We start from the raw sequence: 19,404 nt of genomic DNA, 5'->3' as shown, positions 1-19,404 counted from the left end.
GTGTGAACATTTGTCATTTTATGCCATTATCCCCTTGTGTTACCTTATGAATGTGGCTAATCAACCAAAGGTGTAAAAATCACAGCAATCTAAATGTCAATCATAACTGGACATTGTGTGCAGATTTAAAAAAAAAAAAAAAAAAAAAGGAAATCCTTTAATACCTCATGTGAAACTGTTCGTTGTGATGTTGCACTGAATAAAAAAAACTAAGTCATTTGTAAACTTACTGAAGAGTGAAAGCCCATTTCGTCTTTAGGATTTAGAAAATGCCAAAAGAAAACGGTTCTAAAATAGAATATTTATTTTGCAAGATATTCAACATATTTAAAACACATCAGAAATTAAAAAAAAAAAAAACACATTACATTTAGAACACACAATCACATCCTAGAAATTTGATTATACAATAATTTTCTTGTGGCAAGTTCATACATTTCAACAGTGTTTGTTACATAACTGGAAAGCAGGCATATGAAGCAATTCCACACATGTTGTTCATACATTAACAGTGTTTGTTACATTACTGGATAGCAGGCATATGAAGCAATTCCACACATGTTGTTCCACACATGTTGTTCATACATTAACAGTGTTTGTTACATTACTGGATAGCAGGCATATGAAGCAATTCCACACATGTTGTTCATACATTAACAGTGTTTGTTACATTACTGGATAGCAGGCATATGAAGCAATTCCACACATGTTGTTCTGATTTCGGGCTATACGGATGTAGCCACCATCTCCGAAGTAGAGGCCCCAGCTGTTAAGGCCAAAGACAGATTACATTATGTATCAATACTTCAAAATCACTACTTCAATGTTTAGCTAGTTTTACTCTAGAAGTATTTTCCATACAAGTGTTGATCAATTCATCCACTCCTCATGAGTCCCAAAGAAACAAACAAAAGGACCCAGTAAATTATTGATTTGACCAATTGTAAAGAATTCAGATTTTATTCCTTACCTGTTTTTGACCAACCAAAAGTCCTGTCCATCCATTGTTCCGTATCCCACAGCTAGCACGGCATGGTTCACTTTTTTGGTACAGGTTGGGTCATTGTAAACTCCTGCGAACATTTGACAGATTTGAGGTAACCGCACAATAGATGGCAACAGATGCTGCAGCGCATGCACACAAGGTTGAAGATTTTAGAAAGCAGAAGTAGCCATGCCACAAGAGAAAAAGACTACCCAAACTGAAATATGTATAAAGAAATACCTACCACTGCGGTACATGACAAACTGAGGGCGGGTGGCATCAATGGCTACTGAAATGGGCCCAACGTTAGCCAGAGCCTGCTTCAGGGCCTCCTCATCTCCTTGTCGAACGAAATAGTACTTGGTGCAGTTTGCGGCATGCTGGATTGGATTGTATCTGCACTGCTTTTGCTGTAGGGGACACACACACACACACACACACACACACACACACACACACACACACACACACACACACACACACACACACACACACACACACACACACACACACACACACACACACACACACACACACACACACACACACACACACACACACACACACACACACACACACACACACACACACACACACACACACACACACACACACACACACACACACACACACACACACACACACACGATTTTACATTAGACCCATAAGGATAATGGAAAAAAAAAAAACAAGCTAATCACATTTGTTGCATGAACCCAGTCACTATGTGCATGCTTCAAAACAACCCATGACCACCCCATATCTCCAAGACCACCCTCATATCTCAAGGTTAAGAGGTTTTATGCTTGACCCACAAATCATACAAAGAATAATTTATACAATCATATTCTAAAAGAAAATTCAATCTTATTGGAATGGTTGCTAGACTAGATAAACACCTTACCACTCCTTCATAAGGGTAAGATGACTCCGCGTCTATTCCACCATTATCAATGACATACTGGAAGGCAGAGGTCATAAATCCACCATTGCAGCCCTTGTTGCCATATTTCGAGGAACAATCCACCAGGTTTTGAGGACTGAGGTCCACCAGGTTTCCTGTGGTCTTCTTCAGTTGTCCTTCAAGAGCCCCAACAGAACTAAATGCCCAACATGAACCACAAGCACCCTGAAAGCATATAGTAGCATAATAAATCTACAAGAAACACAAGTATTGTATTGAGAGAGTATTCTCTCTGTACAAGCTACACAACTGCTCGTTCAGTCACTTGTAGTAGTCCACTAGACTGGACTACTGTAACGCTCTCATTGCAGGCCTTCCTGCATGTTATATTAGACCTCTCCAAATTATCCAGAATGCAGCCTCTCCAAATTATCCAGAATGCAGAAACTTTGTTTCATCATACCACGTTGGTGGAATGACCTTCCCAACTCAATCAGTGAAGCTAACTCACTCTCCATCTTCAAAAAACAGCTAAAAACACATCTTTTCCAAAAGCACTTAACACTTTTTTTTTTTTTTTTTTTTACAATTCTTGTTGCACTTAAAATCTGTTTTGTATACTATTCTGATGATAGTGAAACTTTGTAGTATGGCACTTTTCGTACCACTGCCTCCTTAAGATGATGATTCGCTTAAGTTTTCCTCTTTTGGAAGTCGCTTTGGATAAAAGCGTCTGCCAAATGAATAAATGTAAATGTATTGATATTAAGGGAACTTCAGTTTCACATGGCTGAAGAAACCACATTCTGAAACGCAGTCATGAAGAAGTTTTAGCAAGTTGCAATTTCAATATGGTTAATGAAGTAATTTCTGGTTTGCAAGTGGAGGGGAAGCTATAGGAAAGGGGAAATATCCCTCAAACACTGACGACAGAAGAAAAAAAAAAAAACAAACAAAACAAAAACAAAAAAAAAAGTTACTTACATAGTCAAATAAAGAAAAGCCTCCATCACCATCATTTACAGCAGGAATGCTCACAGTTCTTTGGAATGAGATCCATTTTTTTTTTTTTTGCAGCAACATCTACCATGTACAGTACGATATATACTTTGACACAATACCTATATTTCAGTGGTGAAATTTGACGATTTTCAATACCAGCTATAATACCATGACAACTAATAACACTCAATTGTTTATTATTTATTCATTTTCAAGTTCTCAATTATTCAAGACTAGTATACTTGATACTGCTGTTTACAAGTAAACATTTAGAATGAAATGTGACAGAACTACTACTGGTCTTCACTGTATAATAAAAATACATTAATACTTTTAAAGTTACCCAGCCAAGAGCAGCAAGTAGTTCTCATTTTTTTAATGCTTATTAATGGCACAAGACAGCAGCAGGTCTATTAGGTAACATTAACATGTCTGAAATTTGTTTCAAATCCACTTTTACCCCATTGTTTGTTTACTTTACAGAACTCGGTTCACACGAACACCTCAATAAGACAGGCATTTGTGGAATTTTGATATGTATTTTCAGAACACACACACACACACACATGCACACACAATACACATTTTACAAATATAGCAGATAATTTTCTCATCATTTACATTTTCATCAGACTACTTGGTCGATCAGACAGGTAAAATTATTTCACTTGCCCCTTCAAAAATCCACTTGTATAACAATCGGATAAACGTTAATGTCAAGACCTTCAAAACGCTAGTTGAGCAGAAACCAAACAGCATTCTATAAAAATAAAATGCAAAGCATACCTGCATCTTTACACTGGTGACATAGCCCTTCTCTCTCCAGTCCACAGAGTCCGGGGGAGGATCCCCAGAAGAGCCCACAATATTTGCCGTTTGCCTCTTAAGGCCAGGAGGGATACGGGTCATGGCAAACGTCTGCATGATCTCCTCTGTCGTCTGCAAGTCAACACAGCACAAAAAAAAAAATCTTTTTTTTAAATATTATTTGTCCACTTCTGGACTGAGGATTATTAGTGTTCTGAACATTTATTGAACACTCATATTTAGTCACCCATCCCAAACCAAAACCCCAAATATGCATTATTCAGATCAGCGGAGGACACATTTAGGTAGTTTGTGTCTAAAGCGCACACACAGGGACAAGAATTTGTTCTTGTATGTTGTTCTTTTACACAGTAAATAACTACAGCTTGAATCCCACATTAACTTAATTCTCAAATTAAACATGTAAAGTAGGACTCACCAGGTCACCCATTTGGTTCATGCCCAAATCATAGGTATGCATGCCCATGGAGGCCTCCAGGTTGTGGAGTGTGATAAGCTGAATGTTTCTCTCCCACAATTCCCTCCTGCCCAGTTCCTCAAACTGCAAATAGACACATGCAAAATAATGCTGAACATAAACTTTTACACCGACACCGGTGTCTACATCGCTGGATTTATTACAGTTATTCATTTTAAATGCTTCCATTTCAACTAGTTAATGGAATCAAAATTAAAAAAAAATCAAAAATATATATCTACTGACAGCCCTAATTTTAACACATCATAACATTCTAATACAACCAGGTTCATATACTCACCTCACTGGAGTAAATCTTGCCATGAGTCTTCTTCCACATCTCCCAGTGCTGGTCTAGATTGGAGTTAAAATGGGCCAGTGCTACGCCACAAAACACTGCAAACAGCAAGCTCCCAAACATCTTTGCCTGACAAATGCAAAACACCATGATGAACAACCACTACATGCATGAACACATCTTATATGCTAATATATTATCAAATTATGTATCGGCAACTGGCCTAAACATCATTCCATCTTTCGCATTATAAAGAGGATGTCATTTCAGTTGAATGGTATTTCTGAAACATATCTACTGGTTAAAGGGTTAGTTCACCCAAAACAGAAATTTCCCATGATTTACTTACCTTTAAGCCATCCAAGATTGCTGTTTGAAATTACCTAACTCTCGCGTCAGGTTCATTCCTCTGTTGTAAAATGTAATGCGCGCTTCCAACTTCTCGCATGAATGTGCCATTGTGCTTATGTCAAGCAACAGTAATGTGATGCGTCGACTGCTGGCAGGAAGTGATTTTTAAAAGTATTAATTATCGATTAACTTTTTTAACAGACGTATTGATTCGGTTCAAAAGACATTAATTTAATGACTGGAGTCATGTGGATGACTTTTATGCTGCCTAAATATGCCTTTTGCACCATCAAACAGCCTGATGACACCCACTTACTTCCACAGTATGGACAAACACAGCTGAAATTAGCTTTGAAAAAAAAGATTAATTTCGGTTCTGCTGAAGAAGTCGTACAAATCTGGGATGGCTTAAAAGGAAAGTAAATCATGAAAGAATTCAGATTTTTGGATTAAGTAACCCTTTAAAAGATCCATGCCATGAGATATGTGGACATGCATGCCTTCGAAAAAGTTGCCTTGAATCCTTTAAAATTAAAGGGCTACAACAACAGGAGTTTGTTATTGAAAAGTTCTCATTTCTGTAATGAACCACAGTGACTTGCAGATTTGAAAGAAGGAAACTAATTCCAAGTAAAAGGAAGTGAGAGTAACAGGAATGGACCAACACACACACACACACACACACACACACAATAACCCGAATTGAGGAAGCAACGACTGTTAGATCGACTCCACTTGATGCATCATTGCATTATTAAATTGTTTCTCAATTTTCTTCAGTTTTTCTTAACACAAACCCACAGATAGCCACCTAAAAACGACGATTAAACAGTATCATACACAAGAACATTTTAAAATCTCAATAAGGAAAAGCTCTCATGAAAAACCTACAACCACTACATCAAAACCGAAAGAGAAAGCAAAGTGTGAGAGAAAACGCCGACTAGAAAACTTTTATTTAAAAGAGAGAAGAAGAAAAAAAAAAAGAAGAAAACGGAAACATATACATAAAAAACATGAAGGACAGTAGGCCTACATTTCTCAGATATGGCTTGGCTCACCTGTGCACTCTTGCTAAGCTGCACTTCTCGTCGTTTGAAGAGGATGTGAATAACAACGTTGGTGAGTTCCTGGTTGCTTTGCTTTTATTTAGCTCAATCACGTGTTAATATCTGCCTATTGTCATGTGGCTAACTTTTAGTTTCGCATAGGAAAAATAAATTAATAAACAATTAGGCCTTATTTTAAACGCTATTATTAAAACATATTCATATCAATAATTAAATAAACTAAAACTGTGCAAACATATAAATAAATAAAAGTAAATAACTAAATGTCTTACAATTACTTTTTTATGGTCACATTAATATTTATGCCTAATTGCAGCCTAGTGTCTTATATAAAACAAGTGAAATCCTTCATTTAAGATATTGATTAATTTCGATGTGCTCTGAGTCAATTCAGACCTTAAAAATCACGTTGCAGAACGCAGGTGAAGAGGACGGTCAAAGACTGCCGTCTGTGGACGGCACCTTTGTTTCCACATCTTAAACCAGCGAATACCTTTTAACTGTAATGGTAACCCCTGTACCTCAGTTTAACTGCTAATGAAACTAACAGATAAGGCAGGTGTCATTTTATTTTTAAAGCAGAGGAAATAGCTACACGTTTGCTAGAGACAAAATGTCACTAGGCAGCTCACTAGGTTTTGAGATATCTTTTACTTAATCCCTCTGCTCGGCTGAATTGAGTTCAGAATTGAGGGTAGTCGGCGTTTCACACGCTTTTCAGTGAATGCTTTTAAAGATAGATAAAGAAGTTTCTAATCTGTGACCATTTATTATACACATTTATTGAGACTAGCTTCTCTGCAGAACAAATTTGTATTTTCCAGTCAGTGAGCGTTTTTCAACCGCTATTACACGATTTGCCTGGTTACATTGAGATTCGCTACTTTCATTGGATAGTTGAAAAATGCCCACAGATTGAGAAACGCCCATTATTGTTATTCGACTGTCCTTGTATTGTTTGTGTCGTCATCTAGCGACATTACTGTTAGATTATCATTTGGCTACTGAACGAGAAGGATATTCCACGAGACTAAACTGCACAATAACAGTTTCAACTTTTAGACAAGAGTTGCAATGGGAGTTTACATCCATATTTACAAAGTGTTAGCAACGTTATCTGAAGTTCACATTTTATACATTAAATAGAAAGATATTCAGGGGAACTGTGGTTGAACACACAAATTAACCATGACTGCCCATCACCTATAAAAACACCAATGAGCTGTCAATCCTGAGTTAAATTTAGGTTTTGAGAGTATACAGGTCACAAAGTTTAGATTTTAAATGCATATGATGCTATCTTTATAAATCACATTCCTTACCACTGAGCCAGTTGGTTAAGGAGACACCTAACCACTTTAAGGTACAGAAACAATGAACCTAAACTCCTAAATGGAGTTTTCTGATAAAAATCTGACTCATCATCAAGCTTTAAAAATCAATTGTGCTGACCTGGTGCTGATTTTTGTTTCCTTATTTTAAATGAGGAATTATTATCTAGAACTTTTACATTTTGAATGCTAAGATGCACTATAACACTTTGTCTCCAAGAAAAACATTGTAAATTCTACTTATTGTTTAACAATTCATCATGCTGTTGTTATGTGTATGCGCATATTATGAACACAAGGAAACTATTAATGACAGAACAAAGACTACCACATTTTTACAGAGCTGGGGTCAAAACCAGATCTGCCAGATCAGTCTGATATAAGATGAGATTCAGGTGACTAGACTAAGACACAGATGTAAAGGGATACTTCACCCAAAAATGTAAATTCTCTCATCATTTACTCACCCTCATGCCATTCCAGATGTGTATGAATTTTTTCTTTTGCAGAACACAAATGACAATTTTTAGAACAACTCTGTAGGGCCATACAATGCAAGTGAATGGTGACGCACCAAAAAGCACATAAAGGCATCTTAAAAGTAATCCATAAGACTCCAGTTGTTTAATCCATACATTCTGAAGTGATCCAATCGGTTTTGGGTGAGAACAGACCAAAATATAACTCCTTTACCACTAGAAATCTTGACATCACCAGTCTCCTGGGTGATCATGATTTCAATCTTGATTACACTTCTAGCACCATCTAGCACAGAGCAGGTGTCTTCAAGCACTAAAATTGAGCTTGAATTATGATTGTGCGTAGAGACTGCAGTGACAAGATATAAAGTGAAAAAGGAGTTACATTTTGGTCTGTTCTCACCCAATACCGGATAGATCACTTCAGAAGACATGGATTAAAGCATTGGAGTCATAAGCTGCCTTTATATGCTTTTTGGTGCTTCAAAGATCTGGCCACCATTCGCTTGCATTGTATGGGCCTACAGAGTTGAGATATTCTTCTAAAAATGAAATATTTGTCTTCTGCAGAAGAAAGAAATTCATAAACATCTGGGATGGCATGAGGGAGAATAAATGATGATAGAGTTTTCATTTTTGGGTGAACTATCCCTTTAAGGTGTAATATATTTAGCTTAAAATCAATTAAAAATTTTAATCACCAATCTCTAAAATCATTAATATCAAAGCTGGGTGATGCATTCTCATAAGCTTTATAAGATCTCTGTTTAGTCATTCATCTGTTATGCAGATGAGGAAGTGGTTCAGTTAATGTCATATGAGTTTTTACCACAGAACATGTCACGTCATTTCTAAAACCCCAGAAGAAAAAAAAAATCCAGATTTTATGGTTGACGGAGGCTCTCAAAGATACACATTTGCAGTTTTGGCGTAGACCTTTGTTCCTGTCGCCCAGTTATTTGTTTTTCTTTTCTTGAATTCTCTTGGTTTTGTCTCCGCCAAATCAAGGCACTGGCACTTTTATTCCCCCAAATCAGCAGAACAAACGCAAAGGCATTATAACCTCAAGAACATCTTACACCTATGTTTCAAGGAAAAGATCTCAGAATTTGACATTTTAATGGTATTTTATTCTCTTAATTTTTTTTAATAGTGTTTCAGTACAAAGAATAGTAATTATTTAATTACTAAACTAATTGTGTGTTAGTGTGATCGAAGTTTACAGTAGAAAATTGATTAAAGCATATTATACATTGAAATAAACCATTTATCAAAGTGACAGTAAAACACTATTTCGGTATAGTTGAGTATGGTGTCCTCAGAATTTATATATTTTATTTAATATGGTCACAAAGAACCTTGGTAATCTTTTTAATAAAAACATCATAAAACAAGCATTTCAGAGACCAGATCCCACCAGGGGCATCAGAAAACAACAATAAAAAAAATTAACAGACTGTATACACAATATAAAACTTGCTCGTGTCACATATTGCACAAAACAGCTGCAATTGCAGTATTTGGTAGGAATAAGAACAAGTCATCTTTGGTAAAACAAAGAAAGAGGTAAAAAGAAAAAACTCAACCTTTTTGTATTAAAATCCAATGCTTGTTTTAGAGAGTGTTATTATTTGCCCCAATTACTATTTCATGTTGGAGCACATCGTAGTGGCGATAATAGTCCCTTTTGTTATTGGTCTTGTTGGTTTCTTTTGAGCTTCTGTTACTGTCCAACTCTCACATGATTGGGAAACTGGCCAGGTTTGCAATGCCACATGCGTTGTTACGGTTACGAGCCATCAGGATATACCCCTTCTTTCCCCAATCTTCACCCCAACTTCAGGAGGAGAAAAGACAGATGGATTAGGAGGGAAGACTTTGTTAAGTGCTGACAGTGACAACATGCATATTTCAAAATCATGTAATCTTTAGTAAAAACAAAATGGATCTGAATAGTCTTAAAAGTGTCATATAATGATGAGGAATCAAATTGTCCTTGATCACTGAAGATAAAAGAGTTAATTGCACTAAAAAATTACACTGCACTAAAAAAAAAACCTCTTCCCAACTCCCACGAAACTGTTTCTTGAAACTAAGTAAGAAAAACAGCCATTTGTTGAGTTTCTGACATCAGAAACCCAAACTCATGAATGCATGACTACCCACATTTTCACAGCAACAACGCCAATGGGGAAGTTCAAAACTATTGACAGTCACCCCCAGCTCATAAATGAGCTTGTCCTGCTTCTCATTTCTCATGTGAAGGGGACATTTCTTAAAGGTGCAAAAACAAATTGTTTTGACTAATATTATAATTGGACCAGTGGACATTTCTCACCTGTTCTTCACAATCCAGTACTTTTTGCCTTTCGGGTTGACTCCATACCCAACAGCTAGCACTGCATGGTTGATATCATCCTTGTTGCAGTTGGGATCATAATAAACACCTAGAATAGGTTTGAAACACAGTACACAAGAAAAAGTTTAAGCTTTTGGCCTTACAAGGGACCTTCACTGCAAACATTTCTGCACAGCACAATCATCCTAACTGAGAAAAAACACAGGCCTACTCCTCTAAACTGGTCCATTACTAAACATAACTACTGGAAAATGCAAAAATGGTCTATGACTGCACACTCAGATATATAAAGATGTAACAGTATAAAGATGGGCAAGGAGGAGGTGGGAACCGGCTGAACAGTCAACATAAACGTTTAATGATGAATCCCAGCCAAATAGTTGCTTTTTGGAACTATTGTTTATCTGCTAAATTGGTTGTTCAATGATGGTTCTCCAGTATAACAGCGGCCTCTAGAGGTGAAATAAAATCAATCACTGACAACTCCTGGGGATTTGCAATATCTCAATATGTCATCATTGAAAATATTCATCCATATTTTTATCTGATTAGTTTAAACTTCGCTCTGAGATAAGACGTGGTTTCAGGAAAATAGCAAACTGCGCTTTGCACCACTTCAATACCATAAAATACACCCACAGTTTGTGCACATACATCCACAGAATGAGCAAACACTCCCACTCACACCCACTTGCACTTAGAATTAGCGCTATTACGAAAATGGGCGGTCACACTAGGCTTTGAGCACACTAATTTTATTTCGGACAACGTAACAAACCAGGATATGATGTCATGCCAAATGGCTTTAGGTGTACGTGAATAAATACATCACAATATATATATTGTGTGTTTTGAACTGTTTTGAATATTTTTTATATATATATATATATATATATATATATATATATATATATATATACATATATATATATATATATATATATATATATATATATATATATATATATATATATATATATATATATATATATATATATATATATATAAGTTATGTATTGTTTACTCACTTTCCTGCAACAATAAAACAAGCAGCTTTAAAATATGTATTCTTTGTGTTGAGCCAAGGTCAGGATGTGACGTTTCGATCGTCTATTGGTCAAGCATCCTCTCATCATATGAACTCACAGTTCAGAGTTCACCAAGCTTGATATTTGGTACACCAGGTCATGCAAAACATGTATTTTTTTGCTTACCCCCCCCCCACACACACACACACACACTTTCAGATGCGTTTCAATGGGAGTGAATGGAGCATGTAGTGTAGTGTGACCGCCCCATGAGACGTTGCGCACGGTTGTAATGAGCTGCGTTGTGTTTTGTGCACTCACAAATATACAGACCCATATCTTATGAATAATAATAAACCATATTCCATCAATAAACATCATCCTGTAAAATAAATAAACAAAACCCTTCATCTGGTGAATATTTAGGATACAAAATTTTACTTAACTATAGAGCATTGTAATAGACCCAAGTCTCTTTCATCAAATAAGAGTTGCTGATGTGTTTTGGGGTTGATTACAGTCCCAGAATAAAAGTCCCGGGCTGTGTACAAAATCATAATATCTTTCTGGTTATTATCGGCATTTTGAATGCACAATAAACTGCTTTTGGGATTTTATTCATTTTTAACTCTTGCTTCTTTGTCTCTGCCTCTCATAGTAGGCAAAGAAATTTTCTTTTTTATCGTTCTATAAACCAATTAATCAGTTTTCACTCTTTTCCACCACCTAAGTTATCGAATAAGCAAAATCCACTATTGGTCAACCTCTAATAGATATAGTTTGTTGTTACAGAATAACAAAAAGAGATCTTAAGTACCGCTTTTGTAGTACAGGAAGGTGGACTGCATGGCATCTATACCCACTGACACAGGTCCCACCTTTGCCACAGCGGTAGTCAATGCCCTCTCATTACCCTGGGGTATCTCTTTGTACCCTTTACAATCGGCTGCTTTCCCTGACTCATTGTAGGCACACTGCTGATCCTGCAAGAGGCAAAAATGAGAGGGAAAACATGGAAATTAACAGTTAAATCATAGATCGGCATGAATTATAATTGTATTGTAAAGATGCACTCCTTAATTTTTCCCTCATTACAAATCTTTACACATAAAAAATTAAATGTACTTCTAAAAATATGTTTAAATTAGTATATTGTACAGTCATCTGACCAGTTGAATTTTACTTGCTTCATCTCAGTTATCCCCATTATAAGTGTCAGCGAAACATACAAAAATTAATGAGTGCACCTGTAAGCGATACAAAAATAGCTTTGCCTAGTACATAAGGACGTCTAAAAAATTAAGCTGACTGTTATAATTACAATTCCAGCATAGGGGTAGCTCTCCTCAGAATCAATGCCATTGTTGTTTCTGACGTATTTGAATGCATTAGTCATATATCCTCCACCACAGCCATTATTTTCAGTCACACAGTCCACCAGGTTCTGAGGACTAAGATCCACCAGGTTACCCGTGGTCTTCTTCAGCTGACCTTCCAAAGCCCCGACAGAGCTAAAGGCCCAACAGGAGCCGCATGCACCCTGAGGAGAGCAGTAAAAAAACACAGGACTGAAGAGCAGTCAAAAACAGCCATATTGGTACCCATGAAAATTCAAAGCTATGCAGGAACAGTTCAACTAATAATAAAAATAAAAAGTCATACATTTTGGACTATTTCTCATTAAATCCTATTTGATGCCAAATGAAGTCTTGTAATATGATGAATGGACTGTTTTTGTTAACTCTATTTATACCTGGTATTAAGATACATTTCGGGTGATCCGATCACATGTGGTCAGCACTTAATACAGGTCTAAACGGGATCTAAAACCTTTTGTGATCAAATCACAAAAAACAAATTCGATGGTAGTAAGAAACACGTGACCACATCGCATTTGAGGTGTAAATTCGAATCCGTCTTGTATGCATCCCTGACAGCAGCAAAACACCACCCCTCACCTGTAAACTGCTTGTTTAAACATGAGTGCAGCCATTGGAAAATGGATGAATACACTAATACGAGAACTTCACGAATCTTCTTCATTGTGTCTGAGATCAACATGCATGGTGACTTATGAGAAGCACAAACATCTGAAGCTACTTTAATACAGGAAATCTACGAAAATAATGGATAATTCTGCTTGAAATGTTGCGTTTGTGCTTAGATAAAATTTCAGATGCATCTGAAACAGCACACCATTTTTTTCTTGCTTTCTTTGTCTTTTCTGACTTTTTTGCACTTTAATGTCATGCAGTAGCATGCTGACATGATTGATGTATGTCGTGATGGTCTCAGGAGACGCATTTAAGTGGCCAGGTGTGAGCAACAGTGATGTGTCTCGCCTGACCACATGTGATCAGATAAACCGAGATGCATCTAAATACCAAGTTTAAAGGGGGTCTTACACTTTTGGGTCCTTTTTAAGCTTTAAAGTGAGTCTCTATCAACTGCCATTGTATTGAAAAGAATATTACTGGAATATTAATTAAAAAATGTCTTTTTTGTGTTCGGCATAAAAAAGAAAGTCATATGGGTTTGGAATGAGGGTGAGTAAATTATGACAGAATTTTCATATTTGGGTGAACTATTCCTTTAACAGTCATATTTTTCACCACTAGATAGCACCCAAGCACAGTCATAGCTGTATTGGCAATGGCTAGAGTTGTAACTCTAGTACAGCAAAATCTCTTATGAAAGCGCATTTGCTGCTAGGGTTAATCTTGTAATAGTTTCACAGAGCATGGATCACCATCTAGCCACAAACAAATGCCAATTGTTACTATATTATTAGATTTTTTTTAGTTGTTGTTGTCTTTAATATCTATAGGTTTGAAATGTCTGGTTTCCTCACCTGGTTCTTAACATTTGTGACATAGCCCAGTTTACGGTAGTCAATTGATTTGGGCAGCTTCTCCACTGTGTCCCCAGGCACATATGTGTTTGTAGGGTCACGGAACATGGGCATTTGGAGTCCCATCATGTTCTCAGCGACTTCTTCAAGTGTCTGTAGAGAGATGCGCATTAGGGGGGAAATTATCTTCTAATCTCTTTTCAATATGCTGACCATAAACCCAGAATATTGTTTGAAAATTCTGTATTGACAATGTTGTTTAAGACAAGTTATCTCGGATCTAGTTACAGTGAACAAACTTTTCATGATGTATTGCTTTTGTGATGCTTTTGTGATGAGTCTGCAAACAGATTTACCAAGTAAAAGTGAAAAACAGTTTAACATCCGGTTAGAGTAGCAAGAAGCCTCTTAAATTCAGAAAACCTTTATACATTGTAAATTTATTCTTACTAAGGCTTTTCTGAACTCAAGGGGGTTCTTGCAACTGGGATTTTACACCAGCCTGGACACTTGGAGTACACTGGCCAGTATCACATGTTCTTACAGCTGTTTCTCATTCTGAATCAGCTTTTAAACAACGTTTTTAACATTTTCCAGCATTGAAATATTAGAAGACTGAGTTTGGGTTTACTGACCATATCTCCAAAGTGGTTCATCCCTAGATTATAGGTATGAATCCCCAGTTCATACTCTTTGTTATGGGCCTCAATAAACAGCATGTTCTTCTCCCAAATGGTCCGTCGAATAGACTCTTCATCCTGCCCGCCGTGCAGCACACATACACACAAACATTTTGATATGGAGTGATGTATAAAATAACTCTATACAATAACTTCTTATCTTACAACTCTAATAGGGTGCAAAATTAAGCTGAAAATACACCATTAGGTATCCAAATTTACAGGAGGAGCTACATTATCAATACTTTAACTGATTTAAAATCACTGAAAGATTCTAAAGCAACCTTCCCTAATATATTTTCCTCATTCTTTATTAGGAGCTAGAAATAGAAAAGATAGACCCCCCGAAGTCGCATTAGCCAGTGAAATTCAAATCAAGGTTGTCAAATAAATACACAACTAAATAAAAGAAAGAGAGTTTAACCCCTCTCTTTTTTAAAAAAGAATGAATTGGATGGATCTTTCCTGGTGGTGATGAATGCTCAAACTTAGTTTTAGTTTGTTTACTCTTTTAGCACCCTGAGGACACTAATCGGAGTGGCTACTCACCAGGCCATTGTATTGTCTCCTGTGGGTGATTTTCCAGCTGTCCCATGCTTCATCCAGGGACAGATTAGACAGATCCAAAGTGTGAGCTAGTGCACACCACACCATCAACAGAGGTATTCCACAGAATTTATACATTATGCCCTGAAATACAGACATGCCCTCAGATGTTTGAAACCACAATAAATACAAACTATAACATACAGTCACATGCAGTGGTCCTAAAACGTACGCGGTGTGTTAACACATGAAACCCTCAGTGCTTGTTTAGGCCAGAAGAGAAGTATTGAGTGGTGATTTCTCTGAAATGAGCAGGAGGGAGTTTGAAAAGGAAAAAAGTAGGCTATTCAAAAAGTTTGAAAAGTTTCAATTTTAAGTGTTTAAAAAGAAAACGAAAGTTATGCAATACAAGACAGACTGAAACAGTTGTAACAGTTTTAAAAATCAACATTTACATTGCAGCCTACTTCGTGGCACATTTAAATGAAAATAATACACAGTTTAGGAAAAGATAAGCCCCTTCCACAGAACGACAAAGCACATAACAGTTACCTGGGCTCGATGATTCCTTAAAATGCAGCACAAAAGGTGTCAGTCCCGGTTTGAAACTGGGTTAGTAGACTACCTCTTTATATACGACCATTTTGAGGAAGTTCCTCCTATTTGAGGGAAAAGGGAAGAAGACCGTTTGCATCTGGAATCGCTTAAACTCCAGCTCAAAGCGATGATGTCATGTGTCGGGTTTCAGGAGGCTATTGCGAAAAAACTGTATTCTGCAGGAGCTTTTATATTTCTATAATTGAACTATAGGATATCCCTGGTATAAAGCAGCTAAATAAATATAAACACAACCATGGTATAGTTTGGGGAAATTAGATTGAACCGAAGCTATTGGCTATGTGACCGCGACAGAGCTGGCCCGAGTTATGTAAACGCTTATGGTTAATTGTTATTCAGACTAAAAGTTCTCATACATTTTAATTAGTTTATAATACATACATACATTTATTTTCCAAATCTATATAACCATCTCTTTATAATAAATGTACAAGAACTCACTTGAATGTATGAAGAACATTTAATCAGAATCAGAATGAGCTGTATTGCCATATGCTTACAAGGAATTTGGCACGGTGACATGCTTCCTGTGCACAAACAATACACAAACAAGACAGAGAAAATAAAAAAATAGAATAAATAGAAAGTATATATAGAAATATACAAGACAAAATTATATATATATATCTGTGTGTGTGTGAGAGAGAGAGAGAGAGAGTGTGTGTGTGTGTGTGTGTGTGTGTGTGTGTGTGTGTGTGTGTGTGTGTGTGTGTGTGTGTGTGTGTGTGTGTGTGTGTGTGTGAGCGTGTATTTATCACTTTGTGGGGACCAAATGTCCCCATAAGGATAGTAAAACCCGAAATTTTTGACCTTGTGGGGACATTTTGTCGGTCCCCATGAGGAAAACAGCTTATAAATCATACTAAATTATGTTTTTTGAAAATGTAAAAATGCAGAAAGTTTTCTGTGAGGGTTAGGTTTAGGGGTAGGGTTAGGGTTAGGTTTATGGGATAGAATATAAAGTTTGTACAGTATAAAAACCATTATGTCTATGGAAAGTCCCCATAAAACATGGAAACACTACGTGTGTGTGTGTGTGTGTGTGTGTGTGTGTGTGTGTGTGTGTGTGTGTGTGTGTGTGTGTGTGTGTGTGTGTACACATAGTTCAAGGGAATTGTGGCAGGGCGGAGGGCAGGGCCGGGTCGGGTCATGGTCCTACACACCCGGTCCGTCCTCTGTCCTGTCACAGGAATGTAATAGCAGAAGAGGTGGGGTATGTTGTACTAAGCTGTGTATTGCACATAATTATTGCTCAATGGTCTCTATATTCCCTTCCCAGCAAAGGTCCTGATAGTATGTAGCTTACATGGTGTCTTTTTTATAGTTTTAACAGTTCAGGTGGATACCCTGAGGGAAAAAATTGTTCTTGTGACTGATAGTTCTGGTACTCAGTGCTCTGTAGTGCTGGCCAGAAGCCGTCAGTTAAAAATGGTAATGGCTTGGGGTGATTGAGGTCCAGAGTGATTTTTCCAGCCCTTTTTCTCACTCTGGAAATGTATAGTTCTTGAAGGGAGGGCAGGGGGCAACCAATAATCTGCTCAGCAGTCCGAACACTCCTTTGTATGTCTGATTTCATAGCTGAACCAAACCAGACAGTTTTTGAAGTGCAGGGGACAGACTTGATGACTGCCTAGTAGAACAATATCAGCAGCACCTTTGGCAGGTTGAACTTCCTCAACTGGCGAAGGAAGTACAACCTCTGCTGGGCCTTTTTTTACAATGGACTCAATGTGGGTCTACCACTTCAGTTCCTGTGAGATGTTAGAGCCCAGAAACCGGAATGACTCCACTGCTGCCACAGTGCTGTTCAGAATGGTGAGCAGGGTCAGTGTTGGGGTGTTTCTGTTAAAGTCCATCATCTCCACTGTTTTGGGCACGTTCAGCTCCAGGTTGTTTTGACTGCACCAGACAGCCAGCTGTCCAACCTCCCTTCTGTATGCAGACTCATCATCATCCTGGATGATGCTGATGACAGTAGTTTCATCTGCAAACTCCATAAGCTGGGATGATGATGTTGAAAGCCGAACTGAAAAGGATCCACAAAAAGGATCCTTGCATATGTCCCTGGTCTGTCCAGATGTTGTAGGATATGATGCAATCCCATGTTGAATGCATTATCCACAGATCTGTTTGCCCGATAAGCAAATTGAAGGGGATCCAGAAAGGGTCCAGAGATGGCCTTCAGGTGGGCCAACAACAGTCTCTCAAATGACTTCATAATACATCTCTGAGCAATTTGAAACTTTGTATTGCAGTACTTCTCATGTTATTGCCTTAGGACCAATTGTTGCTCTTTTCCTCATGTGTATGTCACTTTGGATAAAAATGTCTGCTAAATGAATAAATGTAAAAATGTAAGTAAACTAGCATTACACTAACTGCTGTCTCATATACTAAACAAACATGTAAATGTATAGTGCAGGGGTACTCATTTAAAGTTCCAAGAGTTCTGGTCTCTACATTTCCTTCCCAGCAAAGAAGGATAGTATGTAGCTTACATGGTGTCAGTAGTTATATGGCTAGGAATTCTTTTTTTATATAGTTTTTATAACTTGCCATGTTGACAGCAATTGTACTTTGTAAAAAAAAAAGAGAGAAAGAAAAATCCTGATGAGAACATTGGGGGCCCAGAGATAGCTAGTGTGGTCTGAAAGATCTTTTCTACCAAAATATTTAAATATTTCTTCAAGACTTCATCAGTCGAGGGAACTTGGATGTGAATTTTAAAAGATAAGATCAACAGTTTGTTTTGAAGCTGAATGACAGCAGTCCAGTTTTGTTGAAATATTTTTATATTCAGAATCTATGCATGGGACATAGGAGGCCTTTTGACAGATTAAATACTGTGGGTTCAGGGGTGTGCCCTGAGAGAAAATTTTTAAAAAATGTAAGAGCCTGAATAGACCATATTTATATTTTCCTTAAAGTGAGAATCTACTAACAACGAACAAACATTTACACTGAGATGTGCATGGTTGCTGTAGCTACCTCAGCTGTCCAAGTAAGCAGTTGCACTTGTTATCAGTTTCTAATAGCCAATCATGACACAGGAGGCAGGACTTGTCGGAATGCGGTTGGAAAAGCAAACGAGCAGTCTAGAGTTCTGAGTGCATGCATAGGACATACAAGGGGAGTGAGATCTTGCATGCAAAGAATTTATTAATCTTTGCAAATAGTTCAAGCACGTACAAAATAACTTTTTGTGTGCTTAAAATATCATCTTGTGCTCACCAAAAAATGTGTGTGCTCAAAATATCATCTTGCACACTCAAAATATCATTTTGCGTGCAGAGAACATTTTTGTGTGCTCAAAATATCATTTTGCACATTAAAAATTAAATTTTGCGCCCTTTTTTTTTTTTTTTTTACATTTTGCATTTTTGCAAATATATAACTCCATAGATCTGGCCCACCTGTGTTGAGACGTAATCGGCCCTTTGCTTTAACAGCCGGCTGCGGGTATCACTCGGCCCGGATCATACCTGAAAAAGCCGAGTCTGAGCTGCAACCACCACTAAGCTACCAAGCTCAGGTCGATTACTACTTGCTACCTGGTTAGGCTATTATTATTATTATGTATTATTATTAGCCTATATAGGCTATCATGAATAGCCTAA

At 37.2% G+C, this 19,404-nt stretch overlaps 2 protein-coding genes across 3 annotated transcripts; both read right to left on the bottom strand.

Moving 5' to 3' along the window:
- Positions 1-294: 294 nt before the first annotated feature.
- Positions 295-6,017, bottom strand: ctss2.1 (cathepsin S, ortholog2, tandem duplicate 1). 2 transcript variants are annotated; one of them, XM_052146589.1, is made up of 9 exons: positions 5,887-6,017; positions 5,523-5,636; positions 4,478-4,603; positions 4,138-4,260; positions 3,678-3,830; positions 1,890-2,114; positions 1,230-1,395; positions 971-1,073; positions 295-766 (listed from the first exon to the last, which is right to left on the bottom strand). In XM_052146589.1, the coding sequence occupies exons 3-9, from the start codon at positions 4,595-4,597 to the stop codon at positions 667-669; spliced, it is 990 nt and encodes a 329-aa protein (XP_052002549.1). In that variant the 5' UTR covers positions 4,598-4,603; positions 5,523-5,636; positions 5,887-6,017; the 3' UTR covers positions 295-666. The 2 variants fall into 2 exon arrangements, with proteins under 2 accessions (XP_052002549.1, XP_052002548.1); XM_052146588.1 differs by lacking the exon at positions 5,523-5,636 and having other exon boundaries at positions 5,887-6,016.
- A 2,803-nt stretch (positions 6,018-8,820) lies between these two features.
- Positions 8,821-15,870, bottom strand: ctsk (cathepsin K). The gene is made up of 8 exons (XM_052146587.1): positions 15,722-15,870; positions 15,173-15,313; positions 14,579-14,701; positions 13,944-14,096; positions 12,414-12,632; positions 11,910-12,075; positions 10,044-10,152; positions 8,821-9,542 (listed from the first exon to the last, which is right to left on the bottom strand). The coding sequence occupies exons 2-8, from the start codon at positions 15,305-15,307 to the stop codon at positions 9,443-9,445; spliced, it is 1,005 nt and encodes a 334-aa protein (XP_052002547.1). The 5' UTR covers positions 15,308-15,313; positions 15,722-15,870; the 3' UTR covers positions 8,821-9,442.
- Between the last annotated feature and the right edge of the window lie 3,534 nt (positions 15,871-19,404).

Source organism: Xyrauchen texanus, chromosome 17 (assembly GCF_025860055.1).
Source record: "Xyrauchen texanus isolate HMW12.3.18 chromosome 17, RBS_HiC_50CHRs, whole genome shotgun sequence".
NCBI lineage: Eukaryota > Metazoa > Chordata > Actinopteri > Cypriniformes > Catostomidae > Xyrauchen > Xyrauchen texanus.
Note: the sequence above shows the minus strand (reverse complement) of the source record. Positions and strands in the feature narration are given on the sequence as shown.

Excerpts from the sequence above, each read along its gene's own strand:
- ctss2.1 (XM_052146589.1), bottom strand. The coding sequence starts at position 4,597 with ATGTTTGGGAGCTTGCTGTTTGCAGTGTTTTGTGGCGTAGCACTGGCC. Across the intron at positions 2,115-3,677 it reads TCACCAGTGTAAAGATGCAG|GGTGCTTGTGGTTCATGTTG; the intron begins GTATGCTTTGCA and ends ATATGCTTTCAG. Across the intron at positions 767-970 it reads TTTTGGTTGGTCAAAAACAG|CTGGGGCCTCTACTTCGGAG; the intron begins GTAAGGAATAAA and ends TGGCCTTAACAG.
- ctsk (XM_052146587.1), bottom strand. The coding sequence starts at position 15,307 with ATGTATAAATTCTGTGGAATACCTCTGTTGATGGTGTGGTGTGCACTA. Across the intron at positions 14,702-15,172 it reads GGAGACAATACAATGGCCTG|GATGAAGAGTCTATTCGACG; the intron begins GTGAGTAGCCAC and ends CACGGCGGGCAG. Across the intron at positions 12,076-12,413 it reads GCTACCCCTATGCTGGAATT|GATCAGCAGTGTGCCTACAA; the intron begins GTAATTATAACA and ends TGCCTCTTGCAG.